Genomic DNA, 25593 nt, shown 5'->3' on the forward strand with positions numbered 1-25593 from the left:
TTGTTAAATAGGCTTCTATCTATTTTTAATTCCATGTAAAATATAGCGTTTCACCCCTTTCACATGTAAAGCTAGGGAATTTGGGAATCTCACAGCCGGATGGTACCCCAGAAAAGCTTATGCTGGGATTTGAGATTTGGCGCCACAGTACACGCTAGAGGATGTTTTTTCTGTCATTTAAGCATTAGGAGATGGGCATGTGACTCACTGGCCAATAAGAAAAGTTGCTTAGCTGCATAAACCATCCAATGAGGCTTTCAGATGTTGGGAGAGGGCGGGTACAGCAACGGGGATGCCACTTCCCGTCCAGCCATTTTAGGCGTTTGTGTCTTCTCTGGAGAGAGACCCGCAGGTTGTGCCCCCAGTGTTTGCGTCTCATCCCCTGATTACAGGAGCCGCTGGACAACACGAGGACCCCCCAGTGACCGAAAATGGTGCGTGTGGCCGGGCGTCCCGGGTGTGGGGAGGAGGTTGTTGCAAGCGGAGGCGACAGTGGGGACGCGGCCTCCCCGGGCAGCTGAGTCTGCGTCTGCGACTCATCGGGCTCCGCTGGGCCGCGCTGCCCGGGTCCCGCTGGGTGGAGCCGGGTCAGCAGGCAGAGTCGCGGTCCTGTCCCTCGCTGAGCGCTCGGTGCTGCGGCCTCTGTAGGCATCTGAGCACCCACAGCCTCGCGACTCCGCAGCCTGGGCGGTGGCAGCAGTGTCGCGGTGACACTCGGGACTCTGGGGTTCGTGCGTGTGAGTGTATGTGTTGGGGGGGGCAGGGTGTGGTGACCTTGGGTCCTGAGGGACAAGTTGATGTGTTTCCAGTGCCAGAATTTATCGGATAAAAAAATAAGTTCACAAATTATGTCTGTTTCGTTGTTAACAATTAGCCGAGTATGCCCGATTTTGCTTGGTAACCAGCCACTGGCAATCACGGGTTCTTATATAACAGTCTAATTACTGACATTAACTGGCAGATAAGATGATCATTTCACACAAAGATACACAAATGTGCCGGTCACAGAATGGCTAAGAGTTGGAGTGGTGAAGTTGAGAGTCTGTTCTGAAGTACGAGGCTTTGAGCAGAGACAGATGCAAAGAAAAGTCTATAGGGGACCAAAAGTGATGTCCTAGCAGCGCGGGCACAGATGTCAAATGTATATGCAGTGGGCATGAGTAAGTCAATTTAAGTTGGCCGAGTGACCTGAACAGGAGAAACCGCACTGGAATTGGAGGCCAAGGACTGGCTCCTGACGGTTGCCTTGCCGTACTTTGTGTTGGGTTGTAACTTCTGTGGTTCCGGGTCAGGGGGTTTCGTGCGGGTATGGCTGATAAGCGGATTTGTGTGTTGTGTCTAATATGGTTTGGTATATTTTCAAGTGTCATCGTTGATGTTGTCAGTTTGTCCCTCCTGGCACCAGATCCTGTTTATTTACTGTGCTGCCTTCCTTTTGGGGGAGGGGTTCTTATAACTTCAAATTGGAGTCACTTTGGTCGGGGTTGTTGCTTAATAAAATGGAGTCACCCTTGGCTTGACTCTGTAGGAAAGCAGATCGTCCCTATGGTATAGAGTATCAGTGATCAGTCTGCTGTGTCTTCCTCGCTGTCTCTCCTGCTTCTCCTCTAAGTCTCATAGATCCAAGGGATGCTTCCTCTAAATTCCATGACCTGTACCCGTAAGTCAGGGAATCATAGTGCTAGCAATAAACCATGAATTTGTACCTTCTTCTGACATTCCCAAACTCGTTGGAAAGGGAGATCCACATACGTGGATGACATGGGGCTCTGTCATAATTGCTAGTGCCCTCAGGTGTTTCTAGACGTTGCTTTCTGGTTTTAAATTGTATTTATGTATCACTATTGTATGCACTATAATAATGCATAGGGTGTGTGTGTGTGTGTGTGGTGTGTTTTCCTGCATGTTATGACTTCTTGCATTTTGGAGGTCAGAGAACAACTTCATGAGATACTTTCTCTCCTTTACGTGGGTTCCCAGGATTGAGCTCCTCCTGCCTTTACCTTCCGAGCCACTTTTCTCATGTCCACACATTATTTTACAAGGCAGAGTCTTGGTAGAGGTAGGCCTTACAGTAAGTGAATGCAGTATTGCATTAGGAGAAAGCCCTACGTGTTAGGTCTGCAGAGTTCCCCGTGGTTTCCGGAAACAGAGCTTTTCTAACTCTAAAGGAGACAGAAGTGAGCAAGTGTATCAGACGTTCACAGAAGGCTCTAGAGCCTGGTGTGGTGGTAGAAGGTGGCACAGTCAGTTCCAATTAGAGCTCTCAGTTTTCTTTATATGTGCTGGCTGCTTTGTCTCAACCGTTTACCGGCTTCTGGCAGCACCTAGAACATACATTCATTAGTCACTTAGGCCAGAGGGAAGACTGGGGCCCAAGAATGCCAATGAGCCTGGACTCCGGCCCACCCACCCCACTCATCTTGGCTGCTGAACAACCTTCCCCTCTCACAGATACTGACATCCACCTTACTAAGACATTGTCCAAGTTACTTGCTCACAAATTTGCCAGAATTTCTCACCGGGAGAAGTGAGCTTACATCAAAGTGGGTATTAGTGGTCACACATCCTGCCCCCCCCCCCCCCCCCCCCAGTTCACTGGCCCACAGACTCCCCTGCCTCTCCTGCCTGGTAATCGGAGAGTCTGTAGTCTGGCTCCTGCTTTGAAACCAGTTCCATCCCCAGAAAACTGTGAGATCACCTTTCCCAGGCAGGTCCACACTCATCTCTTTAGAGCTCAGGCCCTGCTCTTGCCTCTCCGTCTGCTCCAGAGAACCTCATGGGAACCTTTTGGCCACCTTACAGAAAAAGACCTGAGATAATGATCGGCTGGAGAACAGAACAGACCGATAACCACCCTGGCCAGGACTCTCTGTACAGCTTGCCTTCCATCTTAAACCTTTCTCTTTTTTAGTTATTACATTTTTTTTTTAAATAGAAGTACAAGCCAGATGCCAGATCTGGAATCATCAAGCCCATTGATTTGTTCTCCCTGACAGAGCCAGATTGATTTATAGAACTGTTGTTCTTTGACTCTCGTTACTGTGTCTCTTATTGGCATATTGGGACTGTTTGGCCAAGCTTCGTCTGTCATGATTACCAGAGTCAGGATGTTGAGTTTGAAATTTTTTAGTCACGCCATGAACTAGGAAATATTTGGGCTAAGTGAACTGTCTAATTTCTTTTGTTATAATTTATTTATTTTGTTTTATGTGCATTGGTGCTTTGCCAGCATGTTTGTCTGTGTGAGGATGTCGACTCCCCTGGAACAGGAGTTATAGGGAGTTGTGAGCTGCCGCATGGGTGCTAGGAATCAAACCTAGGTTCTGTGGAAGAGCATCCTGTGTTCTTAACTGCTGAGCCATCACTCTAGCCTCTGTCTTAATTTATGTGAACACTTATTATGAGCCAATTTGTTTTCATACATGTAATATAGAAATGTAAGCATGTGTAGACAGGAAATATACTCATATAGCCATTCACAGATTTAAATATAAAATGTTATAGCATTCATTTAGATTTGTCATTTGTCAGTCGTAAGCTAAACTTTTTTGTTTTTTTTATTTTATTTATTTTTTGTTTTATTTTTATCTATCTATTTAGTGTGTGTGTGTGTGAGAATGTCTACTAAGCATGTCTAGATACTCAAGATGGCCAGAAGGGGGCGTCATATTCTCTGGAGCTGAAGTTACAGGTGGTTGTGAGCTGCCAAACTTGGGTATTGGGAACCAGAGTAGAGTCCTCTGGAAGAAAATGAAGGACTCTTAACAGCTCAGCTAATTCTTAAGCCCTTGCATATCTTTTCCTATCATTAAATGGTGCTTCCAAAATCTGTGCTTTTATAGATATGACTTTAAATGTCAGCAACATAGAAAATTTGAATACTTACATTCTTTGAAAGTGCATCACATGTATTCAGTGTATTTGGATTATATCCATCCCACGATTTCCCCTCCCAGTCTCCTTCCGGACCTACCGCACTATACCTGTCTCCCAGCTTCATGTCCTCTTTAATCCACTGCATTTAATTAGTGTTTCCAGTATGTTTGGGGGTGTGAGGCCATCCACTGGATGTACCAACAACCTAGCAGGAACAACATCTCTTAAGAAAACTGATTCTCTCTCCTCCATCAGCCCTTAACTGCCAGTAGTGCCTCTGTTAGCCCCTCCCCATTTATTCTGAAATTTCTACTAGTTTAATCTTGTGCCATTCTTACGCAAGCAAGCAACCACAGCTGCTCTGAGTTCATGGGAGCAGCAGCCTTGTCGTGTCTGGACAGAATGATTCCCAGTAGTCCTCCCTGACCTTTGACTCCTACGTGTTTCCTTCCCCCTCTCCCATAGTGAGGTTTGTGGGGAGCAAGATGTGATGTAGATGTCTCATTTGTGGAAAGCTAAGCTTTCCACAGTCACTTATCTTTGCATTTTGAGTAATTGTGGGTCTCTGTACTAACTTCAGTGAGAAGCAGGCTTCTTTGATTAGCATTGAAAGCTGCACTAATTATTGCTATATTATATATAATATAATATATATTATATATTATTATATATTATATATATTTGGAAAGCAGTTTGACATTATGTCCATTTAGCAGAGTGTTGCATTACATTCTCCCCTAAGGCCTGTGTCCTAGCCAGCTGTGAGTTTTGGGTCCAGTGTATAGAACCAGCCGTGGGTTCCATCTCGTGGAGCAGGCTGTGAATCCAATCAGAAAGTGGTTGGTTGGTACCATGACATTGATGCCACCCTTGCACCAGTGGGCACGTGCCAAGCAAGTCATTATATCAGAGAGTTCACAGCTGGCTAAGACCATCGGCATATGAGTACCAAGTTGATTTCTCCATTTCTTGTGGCTCAAGTATGAGGTATCTTCAGCAATAGGGTCTTACCCTCAAGTTCTGGTGGGTAGCCAGGTGATAACCGTATTGTAAAGCTTAAATCTCGAAAACACAGACTCTCCCCCTGCTCTCCAAGGAGGCAGTAACACATTGGTTCTCAAATGACATTTTTATTTTTATACTTCTACACTGGCAGTGGCAAGAAACTTGAAAAAAAAAAACTTCTGATTTTGTTTGTCCCATGGAGGAGAGAGAGCACGCATGCAAGTGGTCATATGCTAATGGTGCAATTATATGGTAGAGTTTTCCTGAAAGGGCTGGAGAGATGGCTCAGCAGTTAAGAGCACTGGCTGCTCTTCCAGAGGTCCTGAGTTCAATTCCCAACAACCACATGGAGGCACATAGCCATCTATAATGGGATCCGATGCCCTCTTCTGGAATAAAGATGTACATGCAGAGAGAGCAATCATACATAACATAAATAAATCTTAAAAAATTGAATTTATCTGAAAAGTGGAAGCTGTGCTACTTTTACTTTTTAGTAAAATATAATTTTTTAAAAAACTTTTATAGAGTAAGCTTAGCTATCTGCTGGAGGCTACTGGTTTCTTGTGAAAAGGCAATTAAACATCAATCTATTAGATATATTTTGGAGCAAACCAATATAAAGGCAAATTGGAGATATTTTAAAACTTAGATAATAGCACAGATTATTAGAGAGAAGTTCAGGGGAAGAGACTGGACATGGGCTTCTCAAAGGCGAGTCTCAGGTAAGTGATTTTATATATATATGATATATATATATATATATCATATATATATATGAAATCTTGGTAACTTTCAAGTTATATTTCCAAGTATTATGAAGATATACAGCATTCACCAACTTTTTTTAAAAAATTAAATTTAACGTATCTATGAGTGCATCTCTGGCATATATGTATGTGTACCACATGTGTGCGCTGTCCACAGAGTTCAGAAAGGGCTTTGGATCCCCTAGAACTGGAGTTAGACAGTTGTTACCACTGTGGAAGTAGTGGGAATCACACCCTTCCTCTGGGAGAGTAGCCAGTCTTCTTAACCTCTTAGCCACCTCTCCATGCCCCCTCCACCATTTTTTTAAAATATTTGTTTATTTATTATGCATACAATATTCTGTCTGTGTGTACGTCTGCAGGCCAGAAGAGGGCACCAGGCCTCATTACAGATGGTTGTGATCCACCATGTGGTTGCTGGGAATTGAACTCAGGACCTTTGGAAGAGCAGGCAATGCTCTTAACCACTGAGCCATTTCTCCAGCCCCCACCCCTTCACCATTTCTTAAGCATTCCTCAAAGAGTATAGTTTAGAACAAGGTTAAGAGTATAAAAAATTTTATTTTCTAAACAAAGTTGTAAAGAAGAGGAGGGGCTTACGAGGGGGTTTGTTTCTTTGATAAGATGTCTTAAGGAAAACATGTGATGTTCCTGTAAGCAATTTTGGCTTTGTCATTGCTGCCTGGTTTTTCGTGACCTCATAAGCAGAAATGGCAAACCAGACCTTGAATGGCCTAGTTTTTTCCTCATGCTTTCTCTCCCAGGCCCCAATAATTTCTCAACTTTCTCATTATACACATACAAACATACACACACATATATGTATATATAAATACAAATAACCATATTACAATACACACACACACACACACATATATAACAACCCAATACAACATTCACAATTTAAAATTCTTCCTCACTAAAAGCATTTTACATTTCTATTCCACATCCTACTAAAAACACAGCCCAGGGCCTATGAATTGACTTGGTGAGTAAAGGTATTTTCCACCAAGCTTGACCACCTTAATTAATTACATCCCTGAGACCTACTGGTGGAAGGAGAGAACCAACTCCCGGAAGTTATTCTTTCAGCTCCACAGGTGTACATGGTACTGGAGGTCCCTCTCCTCGCCCTCCTCCCTCTCTCCGCCTCTCTGCCCCTTGCCAGACATTACATAATACATACATACATGTCATTTAAAACACCAAGAAAATATATACATCCCCCACTTATATCTGTTTTAAAATATGTTTAACATTTGTGTCCATTTCTCTTCTCCCTACTGGGTTCTTTGTTTTTGTTTTTGTTTTTCTTCAGTCTCATAAGACATAGGGACAAAACTAAGTGACCTGTTAAGCAGGAGTTAGTGCTCAATTCCCCGGATGACATAATGGGACAAATGCATGGTTCAGCTAGAAGGCTTTGCTCGTTGCTGAGCTCAGACAGACTTTGTCACTTGTTTTGTTGTTGTTTTGTGTTGTGTGTGTTACGTGCTGTGAAGTGGGGAAGTCAGAAAACAGCTTCAGTTCTCTACTTCTAGCGTGCGGGTTCGTGCTGGGGTCAAACTCAGGTCGTCAGACTTGTTGAAGGCATCTTTACCCACTGACCCACCTATTTTGCCGACCTACTTACTATGTTGTTAGTTGTTTTTTTTTGTTGTTTTGGGTTTTTTTTGGGGAGGGGGTGTCCCAGCAATTTTTCTTCAGACTTATTTGTGGCATATATAACCCAGAGTACCCATGAACCCTAAATCTCCTGCTTTGGTTTCCGAAGTGCTGGGCTTATTATTTTTTTAAAGATGTATTTATTTATTATGCATATAGTGTTCTGCCTGCATGTATGCCTACACACCTGAAGAGGGCGCCAGATCTCATTACAGATGGTTGGGAGCCACCTTATGGTTGTTGGGAATTGAACTCAGGACCTCTGGAAGAGCAACCAGTGCTCTTAACCTCTAAGCCATCTCTCCAGCCCGCTGGAACTATTGTTGCCCATTATTTTAGTCAGGCTGACTACGACTGGATATTTGATTATTGTCCATGGAGTGGAGGGAAATATAGTGCATGTTCCCAAGCTGGTGCTGGTTTGTCTTTGCCTTATGTGTACAGATCTGGTCTGCCATCTCTACTCAATAATCAGTTCTTGTGTTTCAAGATTGCTGGGTAAAGGCTGATTTCCTTCATGCAGTTCATTTGTGGCCATAGCTTAGTGCCATGGTCATTGTTGCTTCAGTCTTTTGTTCATTTTAGGCAAACTTTTATTTCCTTACTTAAATAATAAATAACTGTTGGACATTGATTTCAACTGCTTTGATAAAATAGATGTATTATATTCATTAGTTATTTTTCCTATAGCTGTGATTAAATAAGAATCTGACAGGCAAGCTAAGGGGGAAGGGCTCATTCGGTTCACAGATTACAGTACAGTCTGCTGTGGTGGGGAAATCAGGGCAACAAGCAGGTGAAGTAGACGCGCATGTCATCCAGTTAGGAAACACAAAATGATGGGTAAATGCGGATTCTCGGGTCACTATCTTCACTTTATATGGTCCGGAATCCTCTACCCACGGAAGGCTCCTACTCACCACCAAGGTGGATGTGCCTACACTGATTAATGTAATCAACATAATCTCTCAGAAACATCCTCAAAGGCTAACCTCAGTCTAGATACCCCTCACGGGAGCCTGGGTCTCTTGGGCGATTCTACAGTCTGTCAAGTGGATAATGAGTATTAACCTAGCCCTTGTCAACTTGACACTCAGACTTATTGCCACTTTTAAGCCATAACCTTCCACTCTTTATCTCCATAGACTGCTGACCATGTTATAATGTGATATGCGTTTATCCCAACACCCAAACTGCCCATAGTCATTAAGCATATTTAAATAAATTGAGATTCCAAAGTATCTTAACTGTGAGCTTTTATAAAATGGAAAACAAGTTACATACATCCAATATATACATTTATTTATTTACTTATTTGTTTTTCTTTTGTGTGCAGCAATATTTTACCTGCATGTATGTCTGTGTGAAGGTATCATATCCCTCTGGAACTTGAAGTTATAGTTGTGAGCTGCCATATGGGTGCTGAGAATTGAATTGGGTCCCCCTGAAAGAGCAGTCAGTGCTCTTAACTGCTGAGCAGTCTCTGCAGCTCTACATAATTCTAAATTATAATGATACAGAGCAAGCAATCCTATTGTAAAATGGAAGAATTGGGTCAAGTTATGATTGGACCAAAGCAAGATGCAAGTCCAGCAAGGCAAACACCAAATCCTACATCCCTGTGCCTGACAGCTAAATCTGGTGAAATCGTTTACATTCCAAAGGTTACGTAGCCCCCACCACCCCAGAGCTGCCACCTGCAATATGTGTAGTCTGTGTCTCACACTGGCTTCTCTCTGTGCCTATAGCTGTCCTTGGCAGGCAGCTGGTGTCGAGGTCCTGGCATTTCCAGTATTCTGTGGTCTCCAATGTCACTTAGACTTCACCTTCAGAGCTCCACACAGTGACTTCTAAGGCCCACTTTGCAGGACATTGAGTTTCCTATGTGGTCCCAGACCTCAGCTGTTCCATATGACCTCCCTATCTTACGTTCTTCATTCCTTCAAAACTCATACCATGTGGATGCCAGTGCCCAGTTTTACTGCCACCTCAGGCTGGAGCCTCTGCTTTTGCCCTGATGCCATCTTTCCTATTGTTCCACTGTGCCCCAGTAGGTTTTCCTCTAGTGACACTGATATTTTTATCAACTACAGGTGCTCTCAGCATTGTTGATTTTCAAACATCCACAAACATTGCCCATTAAACCCTGCTTTTGGTATCCAAGGACTTTTCTAACCCAAATACCAAGTTTTTCCCTGTTCCTCCCAAAAACATTCCCTAAGATGGTCACGTTCATCATGTGAATAGCTCCATTATAGGGTACCAGTTTTCTTGTCTCTCCTGGTTGCTGTGATAAAATACCCTGGTAATAGTAACTGGAGGAATTGATTGAGTTACGTGGCAGGGAGGTCAGGATGTCAGGAGCTCGAATCAACTGCCCAGGTGACCCACAAACAGGAAGAAGAATTGGATGGATGGGTGGGTGGATGGATGGACGGACAGACGGACGGATGGATGGATATTGGAGCTTAGCTCCTTTCTTCATTTTATACGGCTCAGGTTCCCCCTGCCTAACTTAACACTTAAGATGTTTGTTCCCACATCAGGCAATGTAATCTAGATAATCATAGGTGTGCCGGGGACTTGTGTCCAATATGGTTATAAATTTTATAAAGTGACAATTAACATTAACCATCACACTTCTTAAAAGTTTGTTCTAGAAAGAACAGAATTTTGTACATGTCTCTGACGGGTGACATGGTGGCTAGTTAGAGCTGCTTCTTGAACATGTGACATCCTTCTTGTGTCGTTGTCTACTGACATTCTCCAGTAAAAATGGTACAGTTAATGTATTAGTACAGCCAGCTGCACATAAGCAGTCCTGTCTTTAAGTTTTTTCTCTAATTGCTGTGACAAAATTCCTAAGAAGAAATGTTTTGATTTTCAAGATTTATTTTGTTACTTGTGTGTGTCCCACCAAGAGAAGCCAAAGGGGGCATTAGGTTCTCTGGAGTTACAGGTGGTTTGTGAGTCGTGTGATGTGGTTAGGTAAAATACTATAGTCAAAAGCAATTTGGGCAAGGGGGTATTATTTCACAGTTCCACCACAGTCCCGTCACTGCGGGAAGTTTGGGCAGGAACTTAAATAAACAGGAACCTAGAAACAGGAATTGATGCAGAGGCCATGGAGGAGTGCCTCTAACTATCTGGGTCCCTGTGGCTTATTCTGCTGGCTGTTTTTATAGCATCCAGGATTAACTACCCAGGGGTGGTACCATCCACAGTGAGCTGGACCCTTCTACATCAATTATCAGTCAATTAAATATATTGCAGATTGGTCCACAAACCAATCTGATGGCAGTATCATTATTATTATTATTATTATTATTATTATTATTATTATTATTATTATTGAGACAGGGTCTCACTATATAGCCCGACTGTCCTGGAACTCACTATGTAGACCAGGCTGGCTTCAAATTCACAGAGATATGCTTGCCCCTGCCTCTCAAGTGCTGGGATGAGACATGTGTACCATTATGCCCAACCCTAGGGGCAAATTTTCAATTGAGGTTACTTCTTCCAAGATGACTCTAACTGGTGTCAAGTTGACCTAAACTAGCCAGCATTTTGGTCCTCACAAGAACAGCAAGTGCTCCTGGTCCCCGAGCCATCTCTCCAGCTTCCTTAAGAAGAAATCTTGGGGGAGGATAGACTACTTTGGCTTATAGTTCCCGGATCCAGAGCATCATGGCTAAGAAGGCATTGCACGAAGAGCTTGAGGTACCTCATCACTCTGGGTCTCTCGTCAGGAACTAGCAATAAATAAATGCTGGTCCTCTAGTCCCTGTGTTCTCTGTATATATTGGGTTCTAAGCTGTGTCTGATGAGCTTAAAAACATTACAAGAATTCTGAGAGAAAATAGATATGATAAAAGTAGTGTGTAATTGATATCGACTATTGGGAAAGCGACTTTATTCTTTACAGTTGGGAAGTGGGAGGCGTCCCACTGAATAGTTGCAGATACCAGGAGAAGTACTGTTGTCTTCTTCCGCATTACTAAGAACATGCAGTCTCGGGGCAGCTGGTGTTGACTGGGTTTGGGGCATTAGGTAATCAGAATTCATTGTAGCTGTTGAACCAATGGCCAAAGAGAACTTAGCACAACCCATCTGAACAAGGATGGGCCTGTCCTATTGTAGCTTTATCAGATAGCCCCAGTCTGCCAACAGAATCACTGTGTGGGAGATTCTTAGTGTGCGGGAGATGGAATTGTGATAACCAATATAACTTAAATGCACACAGAACGTTGAATCTGACCAATTTCTTAGGAAGTAAGATTAGCTCTACAGTATTATGAGACTTACGCTTCCTTGTGGAAATGTACATGGGCTCTTTTAGGAGGCAATGACCTTTGAGGATGTGGCTGTGAACTTCTCCCTGGAGGAGTGGGCTATGCTGAATCCATCCCAGAAGAACCTCTACAAAGATGTGATGCAGGAAACCTTGAGGAATTTGGCCTCGATAGGTAAATATGTCATCATTCCTTTAATTAGTCAATCAAAGAAAAAGTGCTTCTGCGTGAGTTTAAGTGTGGTAAAGAAACTTTTGAGTGAATATATGAGATAGATTAATTTTTTAAAAAAGAATTCTATTTTATGTACATTGGTATTTTACCATGGGTGTCGGGTTCACTGAAACTGGAGTTACAGACAGTTGTGAGTTGCCATGTGGGTGCTGGGAATTGAACCCAGGACCTCTGGAGGAGCAGTCAGTGCTCTTAACCACTGAGCCATATCTTCAGCCCCCATGAGACAGATCACTTTTTACTGTAAATTTTGCTAGAATCTCTTAACATATTTACTATGATGTCATAATTTACAATGATTTCACTTGGTTTGTGTTTTAGGAAGCAGTTTGGGGCACCATGTCATTGAAAATATATACCGAAATTCCTGGAGAAAACTAAGGTAATATGGACCTCAAGAGGCAGCCATGTTCCTCAAGAGTTGTGTGCTTGCACACTTTGTAAAGTAGTAAAAGACATGTGTAGATCTAGTTTCAAGCTCAACTGTTCTCTGGGAATTTTCTTCAAAACTGGAGACACATTAAACATGAACATTCTGAAAACATTATAAGGATTCCACTACTGGAAATAACAGGAACATCATGATTGCCTGAAGTGATTTTTATCATCCTTCATATGTATCAACTTTGCACCATGCAATATTATCAACATTTAAATATTGATTCATCCACAAACCTTTTGTGTACAATATATATGATACAAAAAGCAGGTATCTTTTTAGGCTTGGATTAAATATCAAAATCTCCTTGTGGACTTTCAAGTAGTTCATGTAACATGATTGTGCTCATTTGTATGGTGCATCAAGATTGTACAGTATTGAGAACTGAATATGTTAATAATTTACGAATACACTTTTATTTATTTTTCATTAGTTTAACTCTATGAGGGGTACAGTATCATTTGGATTCTGTTTCCAGTGGCCTTTGCAGCAAGTTTTCTTCACAGTTTGGCTTGAAGTATGGCACTGTTTCATGGACCTGAGTTACCTTCCCCAAATGACTGTTGTAGTTTTTCTTCCGGGAGTTACTGTGCCGCTGTTTGCTTCATACACGTGTGCACATCTCTGATCTAAGTAATTTGCCCTTTAGAAATCCTATTTAGAGCAGGCCTCTTCAGGTGCCAAGATGGCATCAAGAATTGAAATATGTATTTTAGTGTGACATAAAGCATGTTTGCTAAGCCGGGTGGTGGTGGCTCACGCCTTTAATCCCAGCACTCGGGAGGCAGAGGCAGGCAATCTCTGTGAGTTTGAGGCCAGCCTGGTCTACAAGAGCTAGTTACAGGACAGGCTCCAAAGCCACAGAGAAACCCTGTCTCGAAAAAAAACAATACAAAACGAAAGACATGTTTGCTATACATGTAAATGCTATAATCCAACCGCCTGTGACTACCACTGTTTGTGTTACCGTTGTCTTTAGAATTGCTGAAAGCATTCAAGCAAAAACCCCGACAGCCTAGAGCCAGCATGTCTACTGATAGCTAGTTAATAAAATATCAGTGACACACGTTTGCTCTCTTACAGTGGCCAAGTGGTGGAGGGACTCTATGACTATAAAGACGATCATCATCAGTGTGCAGAAATCTTTGACTTCACTACCCAGAGCATTCTACAGCAGAACCCCTTTCCAGGAGTGCATATATGTGAAAACAGCGGGTGTGCAAGAGTAGTCATTGGCCATTTGTCTCTAAGTGTGCTCCTTAAGCCTGACCCAGAGCGTGAATCCTGGGAAGAGCGGGACTACGGAAAGGATTTGTACAACACGATGGAGTTCGGAGCCGCCTCCAGTTCCCTCCTGCCCTTTGAGAACCATGAAAGTACTTATACCCTGGAGAGACTGTATAAAAGTGAGAACTGTGATGAAGACTATAGATACGGTCAAAATGTTCAAAAGACTTTAGCTGAAGAAAAGCCCTTCCAATGTAAGCAATGTGGGAAAGGTTTCAGTTCTTCAAGGTACTTTCGGAGGCATGAGCGACGCCATCGTGCCAAGAAATCCTATATATGTAAGCAGTGTGGGAAAGCTTTTGCTTTTCCCACCTACCTACAAACACATGAAAGAATCCACACTGGGGAGAAGCCCTACGTGTGCCTGCAGTGTGGGAAAACCTTTGCCCACTCTCGTTCCCTTAAAACACATAAAAGAACTCACTCTGTTAGGGACCTCTTTGTGTGCAATTACTGTGGGAAAACCTTACGTCATTATAGTTCTCTTCAGATTCATACAAGAATTCACACTGGAGAGAAACCTTATGTATGTAAACCATGTGGCAAAGCCTTCATTACTTATCGTTCTTTCCGAATACATGAACGAATCCACACTGGAGAAACGCCTTATGAATGTAAGCAGTGCGGAAACACCTTCATGCGTTGGATTCAGTTACGAAAACATGAAATAATTCACAGTGGTGTGAAACCCTATGCTTGCAAGCTATGTGGAAAAAGCTTTACGTGTTCTGGTTCCCTGAGAACACATGAAAGAATTCACACTGGGGAGAGGCCTTATGTATGTGACCAGTGTGGCTATAGCTTTACTCGGCTGAATTCACTGTTGAGACATAAAATAACCCACACTGGTGAGAAACCCTATGTGTGTAATCATTGTGGGAAAACTTTTCCTCGTTCTGCTTCTCTTCAAAGACATGTGAAAATTCACACGGAGGAGAAACCCTTTGTATGCAAGCAGTGTGGGGTTGCCTTCGCTACTTCCACCGACCTTCTGGAACATGAGCAAACTCACGTGGATGAAAAGCCTTACGTGTGTGAGCAATGTGGGAATGCCTTCGTCCTCTGGAGTCAGTTTCAAAAACATAAAGCACTTCACAGTGTCCCAGTTTCTTATATTTGCAAGCAGTGTGGGAAAAGCTTCACTTCCTCCAGGTCACTGAAAACACATGAAAGAATTCACACTGGCGAGAAGCCCTACGAGTGTAAGCAGTGTGGGAAAACCTTTCTTTGGTCTTACTCCCTTCAGAGACATGAAAAGACTCATAGTGATGGGAAACCCCACGTGTGCAAACAGTGTGGGCAAGCTTTCACATATTACAGTCATCTTCAGGTGCATGAAAAAATACACATTGATGATGACCCTTATAATTGTAAGTACTGTGGGAAACCCTTCTTCACTTTGAACCATTTACATAGGCATGAATTACTCCACACTACCATGGATTCCAGTATTTTTTAATAGTGAATGAGCAAAAAAAAAAAAAAATTGGCTTGGTAGCTTTCCAAGAAATAAACAAAATCACATTGGGAGTAAAAGCTGGATTTGTGCTAGTAGTGTGGAAAAACCTTTTGCTTTGTTTCATTGAAACAAACATGAAGTCCCACAATGGAGAGAAACTTTTTTTAAAAAAAACTCAGTATGCAAATGCTTAAAGTTCCCGGAAGTCCATGAAAGGAAACAGGCCTGTGACTGCGAGTGATGTGGTGGAGCCTTCTGCAGTCCCAGATCATGGAGGAGACATGAGAGCTCTCGAGAAACTTTCTGCTTGTATATGTGGTGTTGTAAAAAAGCCCTTCACTTCCCCATTCTTCTTGTCTACGTGGAAGGAGTCATGACGGAGAGAAACCCTTCACATATGTAGGCAGTCTTTGATAATCTTCAGTTATCATCACATTCTCTCACAGACATGAAAGAACCTACGGTAGAGGAACCTTCAAAATAGGATTTGTGAACTCTTCATTATCATCCCGATAGCACTCACAAGAATGTACATGGGGAGAATTCCTATCAAAGGAAAACCGGTATGAACACCACTTGGTTCAACTAAGAGATAAGGAAAGAACCTGATGTGAAGTGTTGATTTGCTTGAAAGAGATGTTCAAGGTTTCATTTGGCACACATGGAAACAAAACACACCAGATGAAAACCTTTGCTGTTGAAAACATTGAAAGTCTAGAACAGTAGTGAATATAGGAAAAGTCCTTTGAAATCTTTTCATATTTAATCTGATAAATGTCAGTATTATGAAGGACTGGACATAATAGGTTTTTTGTTTTGTTTTGTTTTTCTTGTAGCATGCTCCAGGAAATGCATACACTGAAAAGAATGTTGTCAGTACAGTATTTTGTATTTACTGGAAAATTTCAGGGGCTGATAGGGATGGCTTAGCCTTTAAGAACATTTGCTGCTTTTCCAAAGGACCTACATTTGGTTTTCAGCACCCGATCACAAGACTCACAGCTGCTTGTGACTCCAGTTCCTGGAGATCCAATTCTTCCCACATACATGTGACATAGGTTCACATGTACACATAAAAATAAAATTTAAATTTTTCTCAAGCCCCTCTTCCCGCCCAAGGAAAAGCTTTTGCTGTGTATCCCAGGTTTACCTAAAACTGGTAATCTTCCAACTCCTAACTCTTGAACACTTAATGAAAGGTATCCACTTCCACATTCGCAATCATTAACTCCTGTTTAACAGTTCATCTCTTGACTCGTTTCTAAATCTTGCTCTCCAAAGCAAGCCTTAGGCAGAGCATTGTGTACTGTGGAATGGCAACTAAAACCCATGAACTGGAGACCAGAAAGACCTACATATGAAAAAAATCGAAAGTGCATTTTAATTAAATTATTTTATGAGGTTTCTTAAAGCAATCATGTATTAGTTTAATGAGTGATGTCTTTTTGTATCAAATAAGGTAGGTGCTTCCTTCATTGTGTGGATTTATTGATGAATTGATATATTAAATATGCCAGTCCATAAATATCTTTAAAAAGCATTTTAGTATCTATGTGTGTGTGTAAGCAAGAAAAAGAGAGTAGGTATGTGCTTGTAGAGGCCAGAAGATAATGTTATATCCTTTGGAGCCATCTGACAGATATTAACAGATATCTGACATGATTGATGTGTGTGATCTTCATGATAGAGCAGTAAGTACTCTAACTGCTGAGCCTTCCCTCAAGCTCCTGCATAAATCATGTTTAATGGGTGGTTAAAATATCACTTTGTGAATATTGGAATAGTCCTATTGGTTTCATTTGCCTGATTTTGTCTATACTCTCATTTTTTATGACAAAAGAAAAAAAACACTTGGAAGCATTGCTTATGTGTTGATGGTATGGTTTATGTGCTGGTGGTGTTCACAAAGGAATATTTTGGGTGTCTTACTCTATTGCTATGTTATTCCTCCAAGACAGGTCTCATTGATCATGGAACTAGACAGACAGCCAAGAAAACCCAGCATTTCTTGTCTCTTCACTCCCCATGGTGCTGGGTGTACAGACACATTCAGTCAATCCCAGTTTTTTGTTGATAGAGAATGAAACTTGAGTCCTCACAGCAAGTGGTCTTACCCAGTCAGCCACCTCCTCAGGCATAAACTACTTTCAATTTGATTTCATCTCTTGTGTTTATGTTTCTCTCTGATGTGTTCTCACTGTCTTTTAAGTACATGTTCTTTCAACTTTGAAGTATTTTCAAAATCCTTTTAGAATAGCAAATGTAAGGGTGTGTTTAGTTTTGTTTTTCCTAGTCAGAAGGTAGGTGTAAGTTTATTGTAATCATGGGTCAGGTCACTTTTCCAAGTTGGCTTATTTTTTACTTTTGAGAATTTCATACATGCATACAATAAAAGATGATCATATGTATCCTCTATTTCTCCTTCCAACTCTCCCTATATTCTCCCTAATACCCGTCTCGTAGCTTTATGTCTTTTTAATTAACCCACTAGGTCTTATTAGTATTGCTCATACATGCATGGGTATGGGGCCATCCACTGGAGGATGGGTGACCTTCCGGTAGTTACGTCCTCACAAATGATTCTTCTCACCCCAGCAGCTATTCACTGCCGGCAACTTCTCAGTAAGGGGCGGGGCCTGAAGATAACCTACCCCATCTATCCTGGGATTTTGGACTGCTTAATTTTATAGGTTGTGTGCATGCAGTCACGTGGTGCTATGAGTTCATGATCCTAGTAACCATATCAGAAGCCCCAGCACTTCACAGAAGTCCTCCCCGCCCTTTAGTTCTTGCATTGTTGCTTCTTCTTTGGCTTTTCCTAAGCCTGGGTGGGGGTTAATACAGCTGTCTCATTTAGAGGTAAATATTCAGTCTGTTCCTAGTTAGGCATCTCTCCATTGACAGCTCTCCATGGTAAGAAGAAGCTGTTCTGACCAAAATTGAGAGTAGCCAAGGTGTGTTGGTGCCAAGAACTGAGTGGATGGTGGAAACTTGGGGGGTTTTTTGGAGTTGATGATGATATGTAGCCTTGGATAGCCTGGAACTTTCTCTGTAGGCCAAGCTGTTGTCAACTTGCACTTAGATTTGTTTTATGTTATGAACTATTTGTGTGTGTGTGTGTGTGTAATTATGAAATTTCCCTGTGTGAGTTTTGCTTTTATTTTTGCTGTAATTTCTCTAGTCATTCACTAAAGAATATACTGGTATTATTGCCTTCTTGCCCCAAACTGTGTTCAATAAATTCTACTAACTCTCTCCATACATGACACATGAGTGGCTCCTCATCTGTAAAAAGCTAGAACTTCTGACAGGACAGGACTGATGTTTTAATTAGGGGGTCTTACAAGGATTGATTCTGCACTTAGGTATCCCTCATCTTGAGTGCGGTGAGGGGCAAATATAATTCTGCTCTTGTAATCACAACAGCAGTAGTTACCCAGAAGACCGCAGTACTGGAGTTCTGGGTCATGCAATTTGCGAGATGTGCTTGTCAGTCCATCAGTGAGTAGAAGGCACTTCCACAATTCAGAATGTGTGATGATTTTTCAACTTACAGATGTCCTTCTAGAATGCCCTTCTGTCAGTCATTAAGGAGCATTTCTCATTGGTGGAGACTTGTGACATGGCCTTTAGTGGCAGAAGATGTGGCCTTGCTGAGTGAGGTGAACTAGTGTTTGGATCGTTTTTGCATTTCTTAGTTTCTCTATAAACACTAATGTTTAATATGGCGGATGCAGTTATCCATATATCCTAGAGTTTCCTCCCATAGGGTTACATTATGAGAAGCCCATGGCAAAGTGACAAATACAAGAAAAGCACTTTACTTTCACCCTGGTGATCGTCGAACCTCAGACTAGTCTACACCAACATTTTTGGGCCAACTTATATTTTTCCTAAAGTTGGGGAAATTTTCATTTTCTTTATACTTAATTTTTTAAAAATGATTTAAAATTAGTGTGTATGTTGGCATAATTATAGGTTTTGTCCTGACATCATGGCCCAGGTTTCCATGTACTTTATCTATAATCACTGTCTTGTTCCCTTCCTTCTCCCTAGTGGGCCTGTTCTCTCTAACAGACTCACTTAGGATTTCATCTCTCTCATTTGTTAACTCTAGATTCTGTTCTGTATACAGAGAGCACCATTTGGGGGCTGAGCGTCATTTACGTGGTGATTTCCAGTTCCATCCATTTTCCTGCCAAGTTTCCTGTTGAGTTCTCAGTGACCTATTATAGTCCACATTTTATGTATGCCACATTTGAAATTTTTTAGTTTATCTATTGATGGGCACTTAGGCTGATTCTGTAATTGAGTACTGGGGGAGGAGTATATAAACCTGTATACAAGTATGCATAGTATAATCTGCCTTTGATTCCTTTTGCTGTATACTAAACAGTAGTAACCAGGATCATAAGATTTTGAGTTTTTGATGAAACACTGTTTTTCAGAGTGAATATGTTAACGTACATTTCTAGGAACAGCCATGCAGTCTCACCAGCTTGTTTTAGTTTGGGTCACACTAGATGAACTTAATTGTATTGAGAATACTCATGATTTATTGTTTGAGAACTGATTTCATGATTTATTGTTTGAGAATGTGATTTATTGTTTGAGAACTGATTTCATGATTTATTGTTTGAGAATATTTCATGATTTATTGTTTGAGAATATTTCATGATTTATTGTTTGAGAACTGATTGATTCCCTGTGTATTGATGCAGTTGTTTGTTGGTTTGCAATGTGTGTGTGTATTTTCTGTACATTAATCTCTTAAAAGATGAATGAGTATCCAAGGATAGTTCCCCCCATTATGTAGCTTTCTCTGACAGTTGACTCTTTTTTTCTGTGTAAAAGTAAAAAGATAAAAGTATCTTCATGCAGTGATTAAATTGAGGGTTTTTTGTTTTGTTTTGTTTTTTTGGTTTTTTTTTGTTTGTTTGTCTTTAACATTCTTGCTATGGAGGCCTGACTGGCCTGGGATTTGCTGCATATACCAGGTTAGCATCTAATTTACAGCAGTTGTCCTGCCTCTGGTTCTTGGGTGTCAACACTGTAATCCTAAGGCTGTCGTGGCTATTCCCTATTTGCCATTCTTCCTGTAAATTCTTAGATTCAGAATACCATTGTCTGTGCTCTCAGCTTCATGTATTCTTTAGATTTTCCTCTATAAGTTACACATTTTTTAGGCCTTATGTTAAGGTCTTTGGTTCAGTTTGAGTTGGCGTTTGTACAGAATGCTAGGGGCACTTAGGGATATTCTTGTACACACAGGATTGTTTTCCTTGTTGAAGAGGCCATTTATTACACTATACGTGGTTTGGAAGCCTTTGCTGAAATCAGAAGATTGCAGCTATGTGGTTGTTTGGGCACTGTACTCTTGTATTGTTCTATGTTATACTGTTTTACTATGGCTTTTTAGCATAATTTGAGTATTGCGATAACGCTAGCTAGCATTGCTTTTTGCTCAGTGTTACTTTGACTATTTGGGGTGTTTTGATTTTCTTACAATTACAGGATTGTGTTTTCTATTTCTGTAAATAATGACATTGGAGTTTTGATGGGGGGTTGTGTGGAGTCTGCAGAACACATTACACTTTCTCATAATGGTGCTGATCTGTGAGTATAGGGATGTTTTCCATTTTTCAGAGAAGTCAATTCTTAAGTGTTTTTAAGTTGTCATTGTGTACTCCTTTCACTGGCTTGACTAAGTTTGTTTATTCATAGATAAATTTGACTTTTTGTCTTGTAACTTACTTCCTAGGCTTTTGGAACATTTTTTCCTTGATTGTTTTATTACTGTTTTCATTGTCGTATAAACGGCTACTGATTTTTCTATACTGACTTTATTGTGCTACTTTGCTGAAGTAGTGATGAGATGTAGAGTCTTTTGGCTGTGAGCCTAGCCTTTGACGGCTGAGCCATCCCTCCAGGCCTGTAGAGTCTTTTGGTGTGGCTGCTTGGGTCTTTTAAGAATCTGATCACAGGGGCTGGAGAGATGGCTCAGCCGTTGGGAGCACCGGCTCCTCTTCTAGAGGCCTGAGGCTTGTTTCTGCAGCTCACATCTGTGACTCCAGTTCCATGGGATCCAGCTCCCTTTTCTGGTCTCTGGGCACCAGACATGCACATGGTACACAGACATACATACAGGCAAAATAGTTTTTTAAAAGATGATCATATTGACTACAAATAGAGATTTGACCTCTTATTTCACTTCCTTTTTCTTTCCTTATGTTCACGACTGAACTGAGGAGATCGTGTGTGATAGGCAGGTGCTGGGCCACTGAACTGCAGCCCTGTACTCGATCCCTTTCCTTTCTTTCCCCCTATTTTTCCGACTGAGAACTCAAGAGATGATATTACAGTATAGAGAAGGTGGACACCTTTGTGTTATTGCTGGTAGAATGATTTTAGTTTTCCTGCTTGGTATCATCTTGGCTCTAGTTTTGTCATGTATAACTTGTTACAGTGAGCTGTGTTTCTTTTCCTAGTTTTTTCAGGACAGAGTTCTCTTCTCCATGTAGTGATGGGGGATTTCAGTCCTTGAACGTCTATGTTCTCTGTTACATTTACTAATTGCTATCTGTGGAAACACTTACATGAAAAGAATGAAATCAACCTGATCGTAGTTTGTGGTATTTTTAATATGTTGAATTTGTTTGGAAGTATAATTTTGAGGGTTTTGTTTGGTTGGTTTTGATCTGTTTTCATCAAGGTTTTTTTTTTTTTGTTGAGTCCTTCGTGGTTTTGCTATGAAGGTAATACTACCTTCCAAGAATAAATTAGTGTTTAGTCCCTTTATATTTAGTGAAATAGTTTAAGAAGCTTGGTTGAATTCAGTAGTGAATTCATTAAGTCCTATACGTTTCCTTTTGGGGGCAAAATTCATTACTAGTTTAGTTATGTTGCTCTTTTACATTGTTCACATTCCCTTCATTTATTTTTTCTTCATCTGTTCATTTTATTTTGTTATTGACTGAGAATTTTATGCATGCATTTTTATCAAGCCCACCTATTTTCATTTCTTTCCTTCTAATTCTTCTATCCCCATCACCACTTTTCCCTCTCCATTTCCATTTCTTCTCTTCCATGTTTAACCTATAGAGTTTCCCAATGCTGCCAGTGTGTGCACGGGTGCAGGCCCATCCACCGTCGCATGAATAGCCTCTCCCTGAAGAAAACTGACGCTTCCCCTCCCAGCAGTCATCAGTTGTCAATAGATACTCAGGGGTGGGGCTTTCTAAACACCTCCCCCTCCCATGCCTGGGTTTTTGACTGGCTAGAGCTTGTATGCAATCACAGCTGTTTGTCAGTTAGTATGTGAAGCTGTCCTGTTAGGTCGAGAGCACACCATGTGACTCTAATAATCCACTGCCTCTGGCTCTTCCAATCTTTCTGCTCCCTCTTTCAGCAATGGTCCCAGGTCCCCTGAGAGAAGGGATTTGATACAGTTACATGTCGCATTTAGGGGTTAGCCCTCCGTAATCTCTTTTTCTCTGTATGATGACCAGCTGTGAGTCTGATAATTGCCATCTACTAAAAAACAAAGGACAAAAACCAAACAAAAAAATACCCAGTCTCGTGATAAAGGTTGAGAGAGAGAAATTTATCTATGGGTGTTAAGATACCCAGAAGAGTTGGATTTAGCACCATGTCCTTTTAACAGAATAACAGTAGAAAGTTCTCCATATTAATGGTACCAGGCACGAGTTCCATCTTGTAGAGTGTGTGGAGTTGGCCTTAAATCCAGTCAAAAAGTGGTTGGTTATTCCAACAACATTCATGCCATAGCCATGGTCATATCTTGTCAGACTGGTTATCACTGTAGACCAGACGGGTCTCAGCTGGGTAGGCTTCCTGCAGAGTCTTCTCCTCTGGTAGTAGGCACAGCCCCTTCAGCACCATGGAAGCAAACAATAGGATGAAGCCTCTAGGTCAGAATAAACTTGATTTCTGCATGTTCCATTACTCAGTAAGTGGTGTCTTCAGTAATAGGGTCTTCTCATCAAGTCTGTGTGGTAACCAAGGACAATAGCAATACCTATAATATTAGGGGGGTTGTCTATGGGACTCCACCTCTTGACTTAATTTTGATATTTCATAACTGTCTTGAAATTATCCTTGATTTTCCAGTTTGTGATAGCAGCTTTCAAAGTATCCTCAAATTATCCTCTGCATTTTATTTCCCATGTATTATAATGTCTCCCTTTCAACCCTAACTTTATTCATATGAATAAATGAATGAAACATAAGATAATAAGCAGCAAAGTACTTAATTAAAATTTTGTAAATATTATGACTGCCTGAAAATTGCGTAGGGAGCAGCTATAGGGTTGAATATTTTTATTTTATTTTATTTTTTGGTGTGGTCACCCTTCCTCGGTGTACTTTTTGGTGATGCAACTGACTTTGAGTCACCCATATGCCTGTAAGTAACCCCTCATTCATACTCCTGTAAGTAAATCTCAATAAAGTCATTGTTCTCCACGTTGGTCTTTGGTGGGATCATTGCTTTGGTGTGATGCTGGATTCTTACCAGCGGTAAGTAGCCGTTTGTTAATCTCCTACCTGGAACTGCCATTGTGTTCTCTGATAATGGAATCTTCTAGGGAGGAAAAACGGGAGTCCAAGCAGGACCCTCTTGCCATTCTGTCTTTTCAAACTGTCTTGCGGCATCTGAGGATGACCAGGTCAGAAGTTAAGTGTTAGACCTGCATGATGGCGTAAAGAGGCACTGGCCGTGAGGCCCAAGTTTGATCTCTGGTAGTCAGATTGTGGAAGGAAAAAAAACTCCCTCCTGCAAGATGTTCTTCCACCCACCTCCATTCACACAAATAAATGTCATTTAAATGGTTTTCAAAAGTCACTTCCGCCAAGGAGCTTCTTCGTTTTAGAGGTTTCCCCTTGCGTGTTCAGAGCTGCTGTCAGAGCCCGCACTCCAGCACACTTCCCAACTTCCTCGCTTTGTCTTGTTAAGCCTTGCCCACATCAGTTCAACACCTAGTGAGAACAAATGTCCAAGCGTCAAGGTTCGCCCCAGTGCCTTAGTGAGTGGAAAAAGTAAACTGAGCACTGACAGAACAGGCAAACTGAGGAAAGGTAGCATTCTGTCTGCAGCCCGTACTTTTTCTTTGTTTTGTTTTTTGAGACAGGGTTTCTCTGTAACAGCCCTTACTGTACTGGACTTGCTATGTACACCAGGCTGGCCTCGAACTCACAGAGATCTACCTGCTTCTGCCTCCTGAGTGCTGGGATTAAAGGTATGTGACACCACCACCCGGCTGGTCTCTGTGCTCTTTAGAAAAGCACTCTTCCTATTCTAATGAGGAAAGAGGAGATGGGAAACTGATCACCCCAGGATGTGGGCTCAGGTTTAGTTTCAGTCACAAACCATGTGTGCCAGGGTGTCAGCTTCAGAGAGTCAATAATCATTGCAGGCTTGGGTTTATAAACTCTTACAATAATACTTGGGCCAACTCTCCATAGTCCGTAGGTCCCGTCTCAAGGTGGTATCGTGGGAAAACTAGCATATAAAGCCTCTAGCATCAAGCCTGATGACCTGAGTTTGGTCTCTGATCCACATGGTGCACAGAGAGAATAGGCTTCCTAAAGTCGTGTGGCCTTCATACTCAGCTATGACCAATGTGTATGTACATGCACACTAAATAAACATAAAACATAATTTAAAAGAAAACTTTGTCAGACTAATGGTTTATAGGAGCCAGCCCATAGAGACTTATACCTTGTGTTCCTACTGATTAAGGACTTTTTGTCTCAAGGGAAAATAAGTAGTTGTATTTCTCAGTTTCTTCACTCTGGATTGACTTAATTTGATCCTATGTGTCCCAGAATGAGAGACTCCTTCATTGTACAAAGTTCTCTTGAATTTGAGACATTTGGATGCAGTGTGTTCTCTGAATAGAGTTTCCTAAAATCAGATCACAGTAAGACCTTCAGGACTGGAAAAATGGCTCAACTCAGCATTTACAAGTGCTTGTTGCTTGTCTGGAGGACAGGGGTGTGGTTCCCAGCGCCCACGTCAGTTCGCAACTGCCCTTAACTTCAGGGTCAGTGGGTCTGGCACCCTCTTCTAGCCTTGAGTGATGTGGGAGTGATTTCTTTCTGATCTGTTGCTTTCATTGGTTAATTAATAAAGAAACTGCCTAGGCCCATTTGATAGACCAACCTGTAGGTGGGTGGAGTAAACAGAACAGAATGCTGGGTGAAAGAAAGCTGAGTAAAGAGTCACCATGATTCTCCCACTCCAGACAGATGCAGGTTAAGGTCTTCCCTGGTAGGCCACCTCGTGGGCTACACAGATTATTAGAAATGGGTTAGTCCAGGTGCGAGAGTTAGCCGAGAAGAGGCTGGAACTAATGGGCCAAGCAGTGTTTAAAAGAATACAGTTTCCATGTAATTATTTCAGGTAAAGGTAGCTGGGTGCCGGGGACACAGCCCTGCTGCTCCTGTTTCAACACTTGAGGAGCATCTGCATGTATGTGGTATATAGACAGACACACAGATATGAGTGAAATCTTAAAAAAATCCCCAAACCCTATCATA

General features: G+C 41.6%; 1 protein-coding gene across 2 annotated transcripts; it reads left to right on the plus strand.

Moving 5' to 3' along the window:
- Nucleotides 1–263: 263 nt before the first annotated feature.
- On the plus strand, nt 264–23517 carry LOC142856586 (uncharacterized). 2 transcript variants are annotated; one of them, XM_075984216.1, is made up of 4 exons: nt 264–434; nt 11662–11788; nt 12170–12230; nt 13371–23517. In XM_075984216.1, the coding sequence occupies exons 1-4, from the start codon at nt 432–434 to the stop codon at nt 15031–15033; spliced, it is 1854 nt and encodes a 617-aa protein (XP_075840331.1). In that variant the 5' UTR covers nt 264–431; the 3' UTR covers nt 15034–23517. The 2 variants fall into 2 exon arrangements, with proteins under 2 accessions (XP_075840331.1, XP_075840330.1); XM_075984215.1 differs by lacking the exon at nt 264–434 and adding an exon at nt 10721–11042.
- The last annotated feature ends 2076 nt before the right edge of the window (nt 23518–25593 follow it).

The sequence above is a fragment of the Microtus pennsylvanicus genome, chromosome 8, assembly GCF_037038515.1.
Source record: "Microtus pennsylvanicus isolate mMicPen1 chromosome 8, mMicPen1.hap1, whole genome shotgun sequence".
NCBI lineage: Eukaryota > Metazoa > Chordata > Mammalia > Rodentia > Cricetidae > Microtus > Microtus pennsylvanicus.